Source organism: Alternaria conjuncta (genome assembly GCF_024043145.1).
Source record: "Alternaria conjuncta strain BMP 0040 chromosome Unknown scaffold_6, whole genome shotgun sequence".
Taxonomy (NCBI): domain Eukaryota; kingdom Fungi; phylum Ascomycota; class Dothideomycetes; order Pleosporales; family Pleosporaceae; genus Alternaria; species Alternaria conjuncta.
The window spans coordinates 126816-144402 of NW_026250095.1; the positions used below are offsets into that span (position 1 = coordinate 126816).

At 40.8% G+C, this 17587-nt stretch overlaps 7 protein-coding genes across 7 annotated transcripts; 3 read left to right on the forward strand and 4 right to left on the reverse strand.

The window, feature by feature from the left end:
- Positions 1-385: 385 nt before the first annotated feature.
- Positions 386-2396, reverse strand: J4E85_004440 (uncharacterized protein; the record flags this gene model as incomplete). The annotated part of the gene is made up of 2 exons (XM_051468696.1): positions 386-2280; positions 2333-2396. 2 exons carry the CDS (start codon positions 2394-2396, stop codon positions 386-388), a joined length of 1959 nt encoding a protein of 652 aa, XP_051326911.1.
- A 560-nt stretch (positions 2397-2956) lies between these two features.
- J4E85_004441 (uncharacterized protein) lies at positions 2957-4000 on the forward strand (the record flags this gene model as incomplete). Its single annotated transcript, XM_051468697.1, has 1 exon — positions 2957-4000. One exon carries the CDS (start codon positions 2957-2959, stop codon positions 3998-4000), a length of 1044 nt encoding a protein of 347 aa, XP_051326912.1.
- Positions 4001-4278: 278 nt separating this feature from the next.
- RPS14 (ribosomal protein S14, S11) lies at positions 4279-4894 on the reverse strand (the record flags this gene model as incomplete). The annotated part of the gene is made up of 4 exons (XM_051468698.1): positions 4279-4475; positions 4530-4614; positions 4666-4770; positions 4826-4894. The coding sequence occupies 4 exons, from the start codon at positions 4892-4894 to the stop codon at positions 4279-4281; spliced, it is 456 nt and encodes a 151-aa protein (XP_051326913.1).
- Positions 4895-5155: 261 nt separating this feature from the next.
- On the forward strand, positions 5156-6950 carry J4E85_004443 (uncharacterized protein; the record flags this gene model as incomplete). The annotated part of the gene is made up of 5 exons (XM_051468699.1): positions 5156-5241; positions 5570-5630; positions 5685-5796; positions 5852-6597; positions 6666-6950. The coding sequence occupies 5 exons, from the start codon at positions 5156-5158 to the stop codon at positions 6948-6950; spliced, it is 1290 nt and encodes a 429-aa protein (XP_051326914.1).
- A 231-nt stretch (positions 6951-7181) lies between these two features.
- J4E85_004444 (uncharacterized protein) lies at positions 7182-8551 on the reverse strand (the record flags this gene model as incomplete). The annotated part of the gene is made up of 3 exons (XM_051468700.1): positions 7182-7593; positions 7649-8293; positions 8358-8551. The coding sequence occupies 3 exons, from the start codon at positions 8549-8551 to the stop codon at positions 7182-7184; spliced, it is 1251 nt and encodes a 416-aa protein (XP_051326915.1).
- A 1935-nt stretch (positions 8552-10486) lies between these two features.
- J4E85_004445 (uncharacterized protein) lies at positions 10487-11361 on the reverse strand (the record flags this gene model as incomplete). Its single annotated transcript, XM_051468701.1, has 3 exons — positions 10487-10898; positions 10963-11303; positions 11344-11361. 3 exons carry the CDS (start codon positions 11359-11361, stop codon positions 10487-10489), a joined length of 771 nt encoding a protein of 256 aa, XP_051326916.1.
- An 816-nt stretch (positions 11362-12177) lies between these two features.
- On the forward strand, positions 12178-12624 carry J4E85_004446 (uncharacterized protein; the record flags this gene model as incomplete). Its single annotated transcript, XM_051468702.1, has 1 exon — positions 12178-12624. One exon carries the CDS (start codon positions 12178-12180, stop codon positions 12622-12624), a length of 447 nt encoding a protein of 148 aa, XP_051326917.1.
- Between the last annotated feature and the right edge of the window lie 4963 nt (positions 12625-17587).

The following is a 17587-nucleotide window of genomic DNA, read 5'->3' on the forward strand; positions in this document are numbered from 1 at the left end:
GATTCGAGCCTGTTTGTACTTTAGGGATATTTGCATAACCGAGTTGCGGAGCGATGGATGGCATCATGGGCGACTGCTCATGGACATATATATGATTGACGATGGATGAAATAGCGGCATTGGAGGATCCTCTTCGATACAATGACAACTCTCAACCCCTAAACCAGAACCTTGTTTGTTGCAGGTCCCAAAGAGTACTGTGCATCTCGCCGCCGAACATGCCAGTCTAGCTTCACATGTTGACTACAACAGCGACAAGAGACAAGCACACCGGAGCACATGTATGATCAAGCGCATTCACATCATTTCATGATGGGGCATAGACGTAACAAGCATGGGTCAGATATGTTCATGGTGTCCTAGCGATAAATGAGAGAGAGAATGCCTAAAGGCCCTTCATACACGCGAACTTCTTCACGACCTTTTCTCCAAATGCCTCCTGTAACTGGGCAGCAACAACCTCTCTCTTCTCATCTGCATTCTCATCGAGATCAAACGCGGTAGGCCCTTGCAAACAAGCCCTGATAACACCCTCCACCGTGTTACCTAGATAACTCTTCACGCCCCGTAGATGTTGTGGTTCCGTCTGTAGTAACCTTTTCTCCACAGCCCACGTATGCTTAGGCCGCGCCTTTTCAAGATCGATAGACAGAATCTGGTCAATGGTTTTCCAGTAAGCGATCTCCAGCAGTACGATACCGAGCGAGTAAAGGTCGAAAGACTTCTTGTAAGACTCACGACCGCCGGCATCTTCGCGATTTCCTCTATGCTGTACAGACGGATGACGATAGATGTCTGCAGCGGGATTGTCAAGAGGACGTTCAGTCATATCATCGCTGGTGGCCGGACGAGAATAGTCGAAACCACTAATCAGAGGATCCGCGTAGTTGACCTCGCCGTGCGTGACCTGACCGTTTTCAACTCTTCCTCCCTTCTTCGGAAAGAGGAGGATGTTGGCCGAGCGTAGGCCCTTGTGAAGCCAATCCACCGCATGGAGACGTTCAACTGTCTCGGTAAGAAGTCTCATGAGTGTGATACGGTCAGTGAGCGAAGGTATATCGTTCTCGGGGTTTGCGATGAGTGCGTGTAGAGATGTCGGTTCAGTGTCCGCCGGGACGGACGCGGGCTTTTCGAAGACTAGCCCGAAACGTCCTTCGTCCTCATCGATAAAGTAGCCTCGGCAGAAGGGTGCTCTAAACCGGACTGTTCTGTTGTGCTTACTGAGTAAGGCGGCCAGTTTCTTGACGCGAGCGTGGATCTTGGCGTCCACAGCACCATCCTGCTGCATGGGACCCGTGGTATCGGGTGATTTCCATTCTATCCACACAGGTGTGTTCTTGTAGTATGCCTCCGTGCGTACACCTTCATCAATCTCCAGGGGAAATTGACTGCCTAGCTTAGGGCGTATGTCCATGTACTGGAGCTGGGTATCACGAATGTCCTTTGGAAGATCTGGCATGTTGATCTTTTCTGCATAGCTTGTGGTAAGATCTTCGTGAGAGTCTTCGATAGCAAGGTGAATGAAGTTTTGCTGGGCTAAAGCAGCAAGAGGCTGACGGGCGGCACCACGAGCTGCGACGGCACCACTGTCCATCATACCATCATATTCGGAATCTTCCATCTCTATCAGTGAATAAGCCCTTCGAAAGCCCATCTGTTCTGATTGCTGGGATTGGTAGATTTGAACCATGTGCGACATCGTCCTGTTCAGCAAGACTATTTGGTCATTTGTACGCGTCTGCATATCGATGAGCAGGTCTACTTGAGCTTTGTCGAGCGCTTCGTGCATCTTGTCGTTGAAGTCGGCCAGTCTCGCGATTAGCTTCTCCATCTTGAGGTGATCGAATACAGCCCATTTGAGCCTCTTTGGTACATCCTTGAACTGTTGCACGAATTTGAGGGACATTTTTACCAGCTCGTCAGTAGGCGGGAACCGGACAGACCTTGCATTCCCTTCACCAGAGCCGTTGGTATCGTCTTCGATCAGGCGATCAAAATTTTGTAGGACGAATGCTTCAGCTGCTTCCTCTAGGAGGGGCTCTGTAAGTCTCTCGTACTTCTTGTCTAGTCGGCCGAATGAGAAGAGAAGCTTTTGTTGTTGCTCCATGATGTTGATAATGAGGCCTTTCGACATGTGATTCAGGACCAGTTTGTCGTCTCGATAATCGAGCTGTACAAGCTTTGCCCAGTTGAGAAGTCGATGTTCTTCCACTTTGAAGTTGACCAGAAGCGCTTGGCAGTCTTTGCGAAGATGACAAGCATCTGCGATCAGTTCGTAACCTAATCAAGATTATTAATGCATCTTCAGGCGTAGGTCAATGGGTATGCCAACCTTGGATACATCCCGCAAACACCTGGAAGAAGAAGGATACACCTCCGATAGCCAACTCTGCCATCTCTAAGGCTGTTCGGAGTAACCTTTGAAAGGGACAGCTGGACGGTCTCGCCGAGAGAGGAAAGCAATGAGATGAACGCAGACTTGGAGAATTACTCAAGGGTAAGCAGCGAGAAGGCTGATATTTCTACCAAACCTCATGGCGACATGAGAGCATAGCACGCCGCGATGCAGGCGCGCAACCTGATCTGTAACCAACACTGCCCCGTGGCCTCGAGCTGAAGGCCGTCATCACATCCCAGACCAATCCAGGAGGCTGGAATAGTGGGGTCCGGTAAGGGTAACAGCGCGATGGCGTTTTGCGATACATGACGAAGGCTGCAATCGTGGCTGAGGAGCGTTCTGCTGAACTCGTTAGGTGCAGCAGAGACATCACCTGGAGGTGATAGGCTGACGGGTGTATGCCTCGAGGAAAGCCGCGGCCCGCACAGCCACGCTAAGAAGCCACGCGAACATGGACCCTGGTCGACGCGTCGCATGCTGCCACCCATTTGCTCACCACCAAACCAGTGACAGGCGAACCGGTCACCAGAGCTACGACGGGCATCTGGCCCCCCGGAAATGCTTCTCGAGCATCTGAATCCTTGGTATCGCCCCGCATCAGAGTTCGAGCCAACGCCCTTCATCGCCCTCTTCTTCCGAGCTCCCGTCAAGCTACTCCTCTACCATGCATACCACCTTATCACATGTCTGCGCTCAACCCCGAAGCCTCTACAACGCCCACCCATTCGAGTCGTTTGCATATCCGATACGCACAATTTGATACCGGAAGATGTACCGGAAGGCGATCTGCTCATCCACGCTGGTGACATGACGAATGACGGAAGTGTGGCGGAAATACAGAAACAAATAGACTGGCTGAGCTCGCTCCCGCATAGAGAGATTGTAGTGATCAGTGGGAACCATGATACTTTTTTGGATCCAAGGACACGACCATCGCTGTCCGAACAGCACAGGACTGGAAGGCTCAATTGGAAGAGGGTACACTACCTGCAGCACCGACGGTTGAGCCTAACGATCAAGGTTGAGCCTAAAGACGGCGATCAGATGGATGTTACCACACCCTTGCTCGCAGCGGAGCCAGGTCAGAGAAGGATACGAATCTACGGCGCACCACATATACCAGCGTGTGGAGACATGAACGTGCATGCCTTCCAGTATGAAAGGGGACGAGACGCGTGGTCAGAAACTGTGCCTGAAGATATCGATATATTGGTCACACATACACCGCCGAAATACCATCTGGATCTGTCCCTGCCGACGGGGATCGGCTGCGAGCACCTCCTTGCTGAGGTCAGGCGAGTGAAGCCAACACTACACGTGTTCGGCCATGTGCATTGGGGCGCAGGGCAAACTGTAGTTTGGTGGGACAGAGCTCACGACGCATATGTGCGAGGGCTTTCAATCAAGTCCAAGTGGACGCGAGGTATCCTGAATCCAAAGCTTTGGTGGAATGTAGTCAGGGTCGCGTACCGTGGCATGCGAGAGCTGCTCTGGGATCGCGTGTGGGGCGGGCAGAGTCCAAATACTATCATGGTCAATGCAGCCCAGACGTGTGGAAATACAGGCAAGTTGGGCAATCCTATCCAAGTCGTCGACATTTGATATTGTCCGTCACGTAATACCCAAAGCAGTCGTAATCGTAATGTGTAAACCTCATAATCAACACAGCAGTAAGCACTTGATTGTCGGGAACTCTTTTCGAACTAAAAAGGGTTCTGTTGATTTAGCTTGACTATCTCGTAGGAGAAGCCAAGTACAACAAGGAGACCAGGCGATTCGCCGTTCCCCGCGACTTTATTTGATTGTGGTCATGAAACCATAAATCGTGCATACCATGCCATGCCATATTCCACCACTGAGCCAATGATTTGCGCACATGCTCAGAGACGACGACCACGGCGACCACCCTTCCTCCTGGTGGAGTCGGATGGGGTGGGAGTAACGTCCTCGATACGTCCGATGCGCATACCAGCACGGGCAAGAGCGCGGAGGGCGGACTGGGCACCGGGGCCGGGAGTCTTGGTGCCGTTACCACCGGTGGCACGGATCTTGACGTGGAGAGCGGTGATACCGAGTTCTGCATATGTTAGCTCCTGTTCCCGTTCCAGATTATCCATTCCAATCATCTTACCCTTGCAGCGGGCAGCAACGTCCTGGGCTGCCAACATGGCGGCGTAGGGAGAGCTCTCGTCACGGTCGGCCTTGACCTTCATGCCCTTTCGTACTGGTCAGTGGCTGTCGCATGCAATCGGTATGGCTGCACTTACACCGGTGACACGGGAGATGGTTTCGCGGCCAGAAAGATCGGTGATGTGGACGAAGGTGTCGTTGAATGAAGCGAAGATACGGGCGACACCGAAGACAAGCTCACCCTGCGTTGCTGTCAGTCCGTGTCGTCGCGATTTCCAATGTCTGCTGGTCACGCACCTCGCGGACCTGGGGTCCGAGCTGGATGTTCTCCTGGGGAGCGCGGGCGACCTTCTGCTTGGGAGGCATGTTGGCGGTAATATGGGTTTCTTGACGTGACTGGCGGTTCGTAGCACTGACGGCGATCGAGTCGAACTTTCGGTGGTGGGAGGTGGAATTTCGCTTGTTCGCGGGTGTCGGAGTAACCAAAACGCCGTGCTTAGCGCGCCAAGCCGCCTACTTAACTTTTCTTTGGCTGCCGCAAGCGACCTGCAGTTCCTCCATCGCTTTACAATGGGCTGACTTCCTCCACCTCACTCACGCACAAGAGCGTGCGACACAACAGCAGCCATGGACGACCGCAAGAGCGTCGGTATTATCGGCATGGGCGACATGGGCAAGATGTACGCCCGCCGGCTGAGCACAGCTGGCTGGAAGTGAGTGCACTCGCGACTGATAGCTTCGGAGCTCCAGTGTCTTCTGCAAATGGTAAGTCCTTCACTCTTTCATCCTCCCCTCCCCCGTTATGATGACCGTGAGTGCATTTGGCTCGAGTACGGCGCATGTCCACACTGCTGCCGTCTTGGTTTGCAGTAATTGGGCATGTTGCCGTCCATGATGTGAATTCTCGCTACCTTATTTTATACACCTCTGAACTACAACCAACTACATCGCATTGTTCATTACTATGGCGCGAACTTTGCTAACCAGTGGCTCACAGATCGATTCCTCTCCGTCGAACGCGCTGACATGCTCTCGTTGAAGGGTTCACGCCTGCGATCTTCCAGACAAGTTTGATACATTAGTGGCAGAGTTTCGGGACTTTGTAGGATAGCGCTTTTATATATCAATGAACGAACGCATGCTGAGACTGCGCCAGCCCAGAGTTGAGATCATGCAAAGTGGTCATCTTGTGTCTCGCTGCAGCGACTTCATCATATACAGCGTCGAGGCGAAGAACATCGACGCGGTCGTTAAGACTTTCGGCCCATGTATGCCGCCTCCTGTCACTGGTCAGTGTCATTACTGACTCAAGCCTACGTTCAGCTACAAAGGTCGGCGCAATAGTCGGTGGTCAGACCTCGTGCAAGGCCCCGGAGATGGAGGCTTTTGACAAACACCTCCCTAAAGACGTCAGCATCGTCTCGGTGCACTCCCTTCACGGGCCAGGCATAGACCCGAAAGGGCAGCCACTGGTGCTGATCAAGTATCGCGCCTCGGATGCTGACTTTGCGTTCGTGGAGAATGTTATGTCCTGCCTCGGGTCCAAGCACGTCTATCTTTCCGCCGAGCAGCATGATCGCATTACAGCGGACACACAAGCTGTTACTCATGCCGCTTTCCTCAGTATGGGCGGTGCATGGTTCGCGAACAACCAGTTCCCGTGGGACAGCTCGCGCTACGTCGGCGGTATTGAGAACGTCAAGATGAACATTACCCTTCGCATCTACTCTAATAAGTGGCACGTCTATGCAGGTCTTGCGATCCTCAACCCAGACGCGAAGAAGCAGATTAAGCAGTATGCCGAATCTGTGACCGAGCTGTTCAAGCTCATGCTCGCAGGGCAGCGGGACGAGCTCCGTGAACGTGTGCATACCGCTCGCAAGGCTGTGTTTGGCGATAACGAGGATGGCAAGAAGCTGCTCCTTCGAGATGACTTGCTTGACCGATTCGCTTTAGGCACAATCCCAGAGAAGAAACTCAAAAACAACCATCTCAGTCTACTCGCCATGGTAGACTGCTGGTGGAAGCTAGGCATAGTCCCCTACGACCACATGATCTGTTCGACGCCTGTAGGTCCCCAGTTTTCTTTCCTCTTTACATTACTCTTCCAAATTCTTATCCACTAACACACATTCAGCCCTCGCGCATGTGGCTCGGCATTACAGAGTACCTCTTCTGCAACCCCACGCTCCTCGAGGAAGCCATCGACACGGCCATCGACGACAACACGTTCCGGGCCGACGACCTGGAGTTCACCTTTGCCGCCCGGGACTGGAGCTCGCGTGTCAGTCTGGGTAACTTTGATGGCTACCGGGAGAAGTTTGAGGAGATCCAGAGATACTTCGAACCGAGGTTCCCGGAGGCGACCAAGTTAGGGAATGAAATGATCAAGGTCATCTTGCAGAAAACTCAGGAAACTTGAGGTTCTGAGTAGAACCCATCAAGGGTTTAGTAGATATTGAAGGAAAGCCCTGCGATAATTATACGCATGAAAGTGGACACGGATCATAACATATAGGTGTAGAATGCACGTCGTGAAGTCAAAAATATATACATTACGTGCATACTCATGTACCCAGCTGACCCAACGCCTTGTCCTTCAAACTACGCACTTGGATTTTCCACAACTCGATCGTGTCGGCCGCTTTCACATTTAGTTTCTTGTAGCCTGTCCGGACTCGAACTCAGTACTCTCCCCGATGTCGCAAACCCCAAAACCTTCTTTGCCTCCCTTGATCCCCTTCCACTCACAAGCCTCTTGCAGCTCCTTTGGCGGTGCCATGACCTCTTCCTCGGTCAACACCCAAGTACCCCAATGCATGCCTAGCGCTCTCCTGCATTTCGTGTCCACGAAGATGTTGACCGCATCTTTGGGGCTAGCATGCACGTTACTGTACATCCAACGAGGTTCGTAGGCGCCAATAGGGATAAGACCGAGATCGAAGGGGCCGCGATGTTGACCGATCTGTGAGAAAGCCGGGCAAGTGGGTAAGTGCGAGTACGCAGCCGAGTAGTCGTCTTCTGTGGTTGGAATGCTAGCCGGAACCGTGCGGTAGCCTGTGTCACTGGGTAGGGTCAGCATAAAGAATGAGTCATGAGTGTGGTACAAAGCAGACGTACCCAGCAAAGTAGACCTTCGCTCCGCCAGATTCCACACTCCAGCTTGCCCAAAGCGTCTTGGCCTTATCGAAGGGCGTCCTTGCACTGATATGCTGACAAGGCAGCGCACCAATCGTTGCTGTAATACCACTAGTCTTGCCCATGTCCACCGAACTCACAGAAACAGAGCCAGCCCTACCCCCCTTTTGCGACAATTCCTCCAACTTGACATCTCTACTCTCCCACCAATCCAATTCTGTGACTTTCGTAACCCCGCTCTTCTCAAACCACTCTTTATTTCCTAGGGGCGCAAAGAAATGCGCCTCGGGGAATTTCTTTTTCAAGCGCTGGATTGTTGGGTAGCTTAAGTGATCGTAGTGATTGTGGCTTATAACTACTGCATCGACAATTGGTAGATCTTCAATCTCACACGGAGGGGGCGTGTAGCGTTTAAGGCTCTTTATAGTGAACGGTGCACAGCATTCTTCAAAGACAGGGTCAAAGAGAACACGAAAGCCGCTCGGGAACTCTATATAGTAGCATGCGTGACCGAGCCATGTTGCACGAAGTCGTGGTGTCTCTCGGGAGGGAAGGAACATTGGTTTGTGGACTGGTACTGTCGGTGGCGAGGTGTCTGGATTGTGGGCTTGACCGGTAATCTTGCGCCTACCACGGAGTGTTAGTTCGCAACTTGTAAAGTCTTCATAAAATTCCCGTATGCCGGACTTACCAGAGCATACCCTTGATTTGCAGTTCCCAAGCACTTGACTCGATATAGCTATCCCACGGGTTCGTAAACCCCTTGCCGTTCTTCAGGTGATGTCTCTTTTCATCGGCTTCCTCGGGTTTCGCAGCAATCTGTGCTGGATTGCTTACCACGGCGTAAAGACCTACGCCAATACTTGCACCACCTATTGAACTCATCTTGAGCGTCCGAGCAAAGTGTGGTTTTTGCCAAAAGGGCTGACGTTTCCCCCAAACCTGGTAGTGTCGCGATTCACTGAGTAGCCTTCGTATGATGCGAGACGGAAGCGACAGGCGAGACATTGGATATATACACGCGTCTAGACTAACTCAAGCGGCCTAAATAGGAGCTATATTGTATTCGCGAAAGAGGAAAACAATGCGCGCCCACCCTCGGCCGCATTTCATGTAGTCGGCGAAAAGTTGGGCCAGACCGGAGATAGCCATCGTCGACGTTAAGGCCGTAGATGCATACAAGTCGTCATGCAACTCGCTCGCTACTGGCCGGGCCCACCAGGCAACAACAGCAATGGATGAGCGGCTTGTCTCCTTGTCCGAATCTTTCGCCATTCGCGCACGCCCAAATTCGCTTAGGCAGACACTATTCAGCTTGCGCGATCGCAGCGCACGATATATCGCGGTCGAATCGGCGGAACCCGATGTCGTCCGCATGACGCACGTCGCACGCCGCATATCCTGCGCCGCATGCAATACGCGGAGCTTGTACTAAACTATGTCTACCCACAATACTATTTAACTAAAAGAAAGAATAAAGTGCGCCTTTAACTTAGACTATAGTTTAGTTCTAGGTTAAGCTAGGTCTTTAAGATAGTACTTTAGTATATAGTATAATTATAATAGCTTTAATATTATTTACTAAAGTACTACTAGTTTAGTATATTACTATAGTATAGGTACTAAAACCTTTAGTTATACGTTCTTTAGTGTACTAGTAATAGACCTTACTTTTTTAGAACTAGTTTACAGGCTATAAAATTATTAGTTTACTAATAAATTACTATAGTACTATAGTTACTAGTAAAGCTAATAATTTAGAGAAATACTATTAGTTACTAAAAAATACTAGTAACTTCTAAGAGAATATTTCTTAGTTATAATAAGTTAAAGTTTTTAAGTATAATAGTATATAAAGCTATATACTACTAATATTCTTCTCTTTTTTATATAACTCTATAATAGTAACTTTTATAATACTAACTTATATAACTATAAAAAAAATTAACTTTAGTATAATTATATTTAAGCTAGTACTTATAAAGTAAAAAGCTAATAATACTTAGCTTAAGATAATAATAATTTTAGCTACTAATTTAGTAACTTTAAAAAAAAGTAAACTTTAGTATTATAACTATAAAATTTAGTACTAAAAAGATATTTATAGTATATAAAGAAAATACTTTAGTTATTATATAATACTAATAGCTAAAGTTTAAAAGCTAAATTAAAAGATAAAAAAAAATACTAAGATTATAGTAATTATAATACTATATAATAATATTTTATATTAGTACTTTTATTTTTATAAAATATTAACTATTTTTTTATACTTAAGAATTTAAAAAAAAAAATCTTATTAGCTTTATATAAGCTATATAGTATTAAATAAAATTAGTAAATTATTATTAAAGATAAATTATATAATATAAGTTAAGTAGTATAGCTAAAAGTAGTAAGGTAGTAACTATAGACTAGCCTCTAGCAAAATTAATAAGGTATATTAAAATATTCTTAAAGACTTTATGTACTGTTTAACTAAAAGAGAGAGTAGAGGTAATACATTTATAACGATAATAAAATAATAGACCAAGCTGGATACTACATTAGCGCTGACTAGATATCGCTAGTGCTGATAATTCGGAATTTGGCGATCACACCTACCTCAAACTCGCATTCCTAATAGCTGACTAGAGGTGATGCCTGAACAGATCATACCACACAGTAGGGGAGTGTGAATACAGTGCCCATACCCGTGTAAGTAACGAAACACTGCCTCCATACTAACAGTGCATATCCCAATCTCGTCCGATAGCGATATCTTTGCAACCAAATCCCCTTGTGCGCTTCGGTATCTTCAAGTGATAGAAGTAACATCTACTACCAAGGTCGTTCCTCAATCGGCACTTCTCCTGTTGTTTTCCAATAGCTTATCGCATCTTGGTATGCTTTCTGGTAAGTCTTCCGTCGATCCTCCATTGACGGTCGGTCGGGGTTGTTCTGGTCGTACTCGTTTTCGATATTGCGGAACTCTGCGTCTGCGGGAAAGATCTTATCACCCGCAGCCGGCTGGATATAGTATACTCGCAAATCTTTGTCGACACGGTTATCTTTGCTCCAGCGTAGCAGCGCGTCCAGATCTTGACATTGACGATTGTAGGTGAGCTCAGGTTCCGCCGCTGGCTCTCCTTCGACCCACATGTAGTTGAGAACATCGTACTGGACGTAGCACGTCAAATGATCCACCAAGGCGTGGAGACAGTGCTCGGTATGGATCCAATCCATTGTATCGCTACAAATGTGAAGATACGGAGTCAGTGTATATCTCACATGCAATTTGCGCGGCTACAACTTACTTTGGGTATCCGTAATAATCACGGTAAAGGCGCTTCCGGATGTGATCGAGGCAGTGAATGTTATGTGGATGCGCGAATCGGGTGATGAACTTCTTTTCGCCGTAGCCGAAGCTTTGGGGGACACTGATATAGCGGTCTGGATCTTTGCCAAGGATGCGCATGTCGTCCTCTGTTATCAAAAATGGATAACCGGAGGTTAGCGCATGCCATGCTGCGTCAACTTCTGGACTTGGCGGTTGCTGCCAGATGGGTCCGTTACTTCTTGCGAAGACAGGAACGTTGGTATGGTTGGGGTGAGTGCTGCGATTGATCTCTTCCAAAAACGATGGCTCTATATCATACTGTGTTAGTCACGTATTCAGCGACAGGAAGACCACGTACCAGATGAGCCCTGTTCATTGCGCAGGTATCCACTGTTGGATATCAAGCCTAAGACGAAGAACAAGATAGCCACCACAGCGTACCTCAAGCATGAGCAAAGCAGTGGGAGAGACGTGGCGGATTTGGTGCGAGCTTCACCGCTTGGAACCGTGGATGGCAAAAGCCCCTCTGACTCTTCGGGGTCTTCATTTCGAGGCGCTCTACGCGATGAGTGATTCATATTGCAGGGTAAGCACTGAAAAAGTGTGAGAATCTATTACGTGCAATGCCTTCAGCATACAAAGTCATCGGGAGATAGCTGAGCCCGCTGCGCGCTTTTGGGGGCAACAACGATAACGAGCATCACAATGAGATACTTACGATCGATGTCGCGGGACGGAGCCTCGGAGCATCATTACTGAGGGGTACTGCATGCAGGTTGCGTAGGTACGGTCCTGCTTCGGCACATCCGCGGGCCTGTCGAAAGCTACCTAGGTACCACGTTAGAACTGTTGAAGGTCGAGTTCCGCGTCCGAAGCCGAAGCCGAAGACTGCGCGTTTTCTAGTCAAACTTTGTTGTTTCCTGGATATTATGTCAGCTGAAGCCAACTACAAGAAGATCGACCGAAGATAATAACATCACCATCGGAGCGACACGCTACTATTGTGCAGTCTTTACGTACACGCCCGTACTCTTCTCGCTCGTGAAGTATACCACTTCTCTCTTTTTAACCCGTAAAACAGGAAGAAAGGTACCAACCCACATGGAACGAATGCGGAGCCAGGACTCAGCTTAATCATAAGTATACAGGATCAATGTTCCAACGCTTCATGACTGTTCTCCAACAGTCGAGCATGGGCGCGGAAGCCGAATCTGAAAGCACCATAGAGGAGCGAATCGGCCTTACCTCACTCTACCCAAAGAGCAGCAAGGACACATCCAAGCCACGGAAGAACCTTATCCTACGAACAGTTGCTGCCGTTCTCGTTGCTACCCTGGCTATATGCGGAGCTTACACGGTCGGAGCCCAAGCGATCGAAACGCTGACACGGGATGACGCCCCATGCCTGTGCGGATTCACAACTGCCGAGGGAATTTCGCGGAACTGCCAGTTCGATGAGATTGAGTTATGTTGGTTGAGACCGGAATGCATTGACTTCGATCTCACGCATGAGTTCACGACAGCCTCTCGTTCTGACAAGGGGGGCGCCTGGCTATACCAGACGGAGATGGATGGCAAGTACCGTCTCATCAACGGGACCGAGCTATCTATGCTGATCGAGCCCGGGAGGACCATATAGTTTACCTACGAGCAACATGTTGTGCATTGCATCTTCTCGTGGAGGAAGCAGTTCCGACAGCAATTCACAGGCATCGTGATGCATATAACCGCATTAGATAAGAGATATATTAGACATTGCGGTAAGATGTTTATGCTTAACGCCTTAAGACAGAGGTACAAAGTAAGTAATAAGAACGTAAGTAATTATAGCTAATAAGAGCCTTACGCTAGTAGCTAGTATAAGCTTTAAAGCCTATACTTATACTTAAATTTAAAGTTTTTTTATAAGAAACTTTAAGTATATATATTAGTTAGTTAGTAAGTTAATAATAGTAGTTTACTAAGGCTATTTAAGTAAAGTTAGAAAAGTATAGTAGCTTAATTTTTTCTAAAATTATCTAAGTACTTTAAATTTTAATTAGTATATAGTTTATTTTAGCTTTAAAAAAGTAAAAATATATTTTCTTTTAGTATATATAGTAAGTAAAACTAAAAATAATAGTTTAGTAATAAAATAAAGCTAATAAAAAAGTATAGTATAAGTAATCTTAAGAAGTAATTATTAAAAACTAAAAAAAGTAACTATAAATTCTTAGAAGTATATTTAACTAATACCTAATACTTAAATATAAAATATTAAAGTAAAAGTATTAGAAAATAACTAGATTTAAAGCTTATTTACTTAGAGAAGCTTTTAGTTAGATAGATATTAAGATATAGTCTTAGTAATATATTATATAAACTCTTAAGTAAAGTCTTTAAAGATAAAAAGAGCTATCTAAATTATAAAGTAATATAAAGTTAATATAGCTTTTTAAGAACTATATATATAATATATAGCTAAGCTATATTACTAAAAGTTAATAAGTATAGCTATTATATAGTTAAGTATTACTATTTAGTTTAAGCTTATAAGTATTTAGCTTAAGCTTTTATTATAGTACTAGAGTATTATAATAGCTAGTTATAAGATATAGTTTATAGTCTAATACTTTTCTATAATATTAATAGATTTATACTAAGCTATTATAGATAACTAGTTAAGTCTAGTATAAATAGTAGGTATAAGAAGCTTAAGTATAAAATTAATAAGCTTAAGTAATAACTCTACGTTATATACTAAAAGATTAGAAATATTATTATACTTTTAAAAAGCTATAACTATATTAATCTAGTATATATAGTTACTTATAATATAGTACTTATAAGCTTTAAAGTTATATATTATCTTAGTATAAGTATATAAGAGTTTTAGAGTATAGTATTAGTAAAGAATATATAAAATAAAAAATTAATATACTTCTAGCGTAGTAAGTAAGTAAAAATAATAAAGAAACTACTTTTTAGATTCTTTAACGTATATACTATTAGTAATAGTATTACTTATAAAGACGTTATACTTTATAATAATTAGTAGAATCTTTATAGCCTATATTATTACTTATAGTAAAAAAGTATATAATACTAAGTTTTATAAAAATAAAGCTTAATAATATTATACTACTTTAAGTAAGGTAACTTATATTTAGTATATAGCTTAGTAATATAATATAAAAAAAGCTATCTAGATAGTATTTAAAACTAAGTAATATAAAATAGACTAGTTACTATAAGCTTATAGTTATTATAAAGAGAAGAAGCTTATAAAAGAGTAATAGAATTTATATAGATTCTATAGTCTTTATCTATAACTTTAAATAATAATAAATAAAAAGTAGTATCTATACTCTTAATTATAGTAATATTATAAAGTTACTACTAAATAGATAGATATTAGTTTAAGATAAGATTATATAGACTTTAGCTAGATATCTATAATAAAGTTAAAATCTTATACTTCTATATAATTTATCTACTAGATACTAATAATAAATACTTAATATAGAGCTAGAATTAAGAAAAAAAGTATATATAGTCTTACTATCTTAGAATATTTTCTTCTTATAAATAAACTTATAAAAAGAAATACTAAGTAAGCTTATTAAGTAATAGTAAAAGCTTACTTTATAATACTATAAAGTTATTTAAATCTAGATATTTACTACTAGTTAATACTTTATTACTAGCCTTAAACATCTTTATAAATAGCTATTATAGCTTATCTAAAGTAGCTTTCTATTAGCTTTCTTTAAGACTAAAAAGTTTTTCTACTTCTATAGTTTAGCTATAACTTTTTCTAATACTTATTAAAGTTATATAATACTTATTATACTTACTTTTTACTATAGTTTTATTAGTGCTATAAGAAAATAGAAGCTATAAGAAATAGACTTATTTTTAGTTTCTAATAAGTTTATTATAGTTTATATTAACTTTAGTAGAGATATATTACTATACTTCTACTATATTATAGTAATATATTTATACGCTTTAGATCTTTTATATAATATTCTCTATAGCTCTAGAAGTAGCTTTAAGCTTAATATCTAATCTAGTAAGAGTAAAATATTATATACTAGTAGGTTTATTCTTAAGAGATTTAGTAATACTACTTAGAAGCTCTATAGTAGCTTAATTAGCTAAGTATATAGTATTATTAAAATTAATTATAGCTTTACTAAGTAGCTAGTAAATATTACTAGAAAGAGTATTAGATATAGCTAAAGTAAGTAATTTTAAAGTATTAGCTAGTATGCGTAAATAGACTAAGACTTAAGATAATATACTTTATAATCTAGTAAGTAAGACTACGCTAATAATATAAATAAAAGAGAGTATTATATTTATAAAAGCTAAACGCGTAAGCTAATAAATATACTTATAGAAGCTTTACTATATAAAGCTATATAATATAAAAAACTTATTAGAATTATATAGTAGTAGTTTCTTAGAAAGAGTAGATTACTAATTAAGATAATATTAGTTAAGTAATTATACTAGTAGATAATATTTTTAATATATAAAAAGTGCCTTAAAAGGTTAGTTACTAATTTTAGATAGTAGTAGCTAATTAATAGTATCTAAAAGTAGTAGTAATTAGTTTAAAACTAGCTAGTAATTAATAGGTAGTTTATAGTAGTAAAGCTTCTATAATATATAGAATTTAAAGCTTACTATATATTTTATAAACTTTATAAAATATTACTATAAATAAGTATAAGCTATTATAAGTATAAGATACGCGCTTTATTATCTATATTTTCTAAATATAAATATTATTCTACTTCTATAAAAATTTACTATCTATCTTAGTTTATCTTACTTTTATATATATATATAAGCTTTTTAGTTTCTCTAGCTATAATAGCTCTATCTATAGATAGCTATAGTCTTTTATTCTACTTTTTTTACTATAGTAGCACTATTCTAACTTACGCTATCTATTTTAGATTAGAGTTAATATATCTTATATAACTTAATATATAACCTAGATATTAAGTATATTACTAATAATATTCTTATAAAGATTAAAACATTTATTAAAGAAGCTAAGTAATACTTAGCTAAAGGTAAAGAAGCTAGTAAGAAGAATAATTATAATTTTATCTCTAAATAGATTATAACCTTCTAAATATATCTTAACTATTATAGCTAATTAGAAGAAAAATAATCTAATAGTATATAGCTATAGTAGTAGTAGATACTTAGATATATTAATTAGTAGAAGCTAGTGTATTAGTTACTATACTTAGTTAATAGCTTCTATAAAGCCTTATATAAAGCTATTAGCTACTATTACACTACTTAGATACTATACTTTAATTACGCTATCTTTAGTCTATATCTATAATAACCTTAAAATAGTTAGATTAACTACTTTTACTTTTATTTTACTATATTTATTACTATCTTTTAGAATCTTTAGCTAAAGCTATTAAGAATATCTATTCTTTAGAAAATTCTTTTTATTTAGCTAATATTAACTCTTCTTTTTCTTTATTAAGAGTAAATATTTAACTAACTAGTCTTAGCTCTATTTTTATATTCTTAGTTAGATTTAGCTATTTAATAGCTTTGTAAATACACTAAACTTATTACTAAATAAATTATAATTTTTAACTAAACTAGCTATTACCTAGCTATATCTTATTTAATCTAGCTATACTATTAGCTTTATAGCCTTTATTCTATTACCTAAAAGTATATACTAAAGCTTTAGGTAACTATTTAGCTAATACTAGTCTACTTAAACTAACTATAATTCTAGGTAAACGCTCTACTATAGTGCGTAAAATATTTCTCTTTAAATTTATTTCTCTATATCTACTTAATTATCTACTTATTTTTTAAGTTACTTCTAGCTATTCTTAATATTATTAAATATATCTTTTATTTTATTTAAACTACTTATACACTTATAGTAACTTTTATATATAAGTCTATCTTATATCTAAAGTAGTCTTTAGATTTCTATTAAGACTAGGTTACTTTTCTCTTTAAACCTAGATTTATATATATAGATATTATACTAGAATAAGCGCTAGCTTATAAAGATAGATAAAAAGGTTAGATATAAAGCTTATAAACTTTTTACTATAGAAGATAAAAACTATAGTAGATAATATTCTTTTATATTTCTTTCTCTTTATAATATTATATATACTAGTAGTATACTCTTTATTTTTATAACTATCTTTTATATTTCTTTTATTTCTAATATAATATAGAAGAGTACTCTTATATTAATAATATTATAGATTAGAATATAAATATTATTATAGTATAGTAGAAGTATATAGATAATAAGAATTTCTATTCTTTATAACCTAAACTCTATATACTAAAATTAGTTATTAAAGTACTCTATCTATACTTCTTTAAATAGCACTATTATCTATTTATATATATTTACTTCTAACTCTCTAACTTTAGTATTATAAAGTATACTACTAAGTTCTAAAATCTTAAGATAAGCTATTATAGTAGTAAAATTTACTTTAGAGCTAGTAAATATATAGTTAAGACTATTACTATATTAGTAATCTTATATATCTATCTATTTAATACTAAGACTTATAAGTTATTTAAGAACTATTTATATA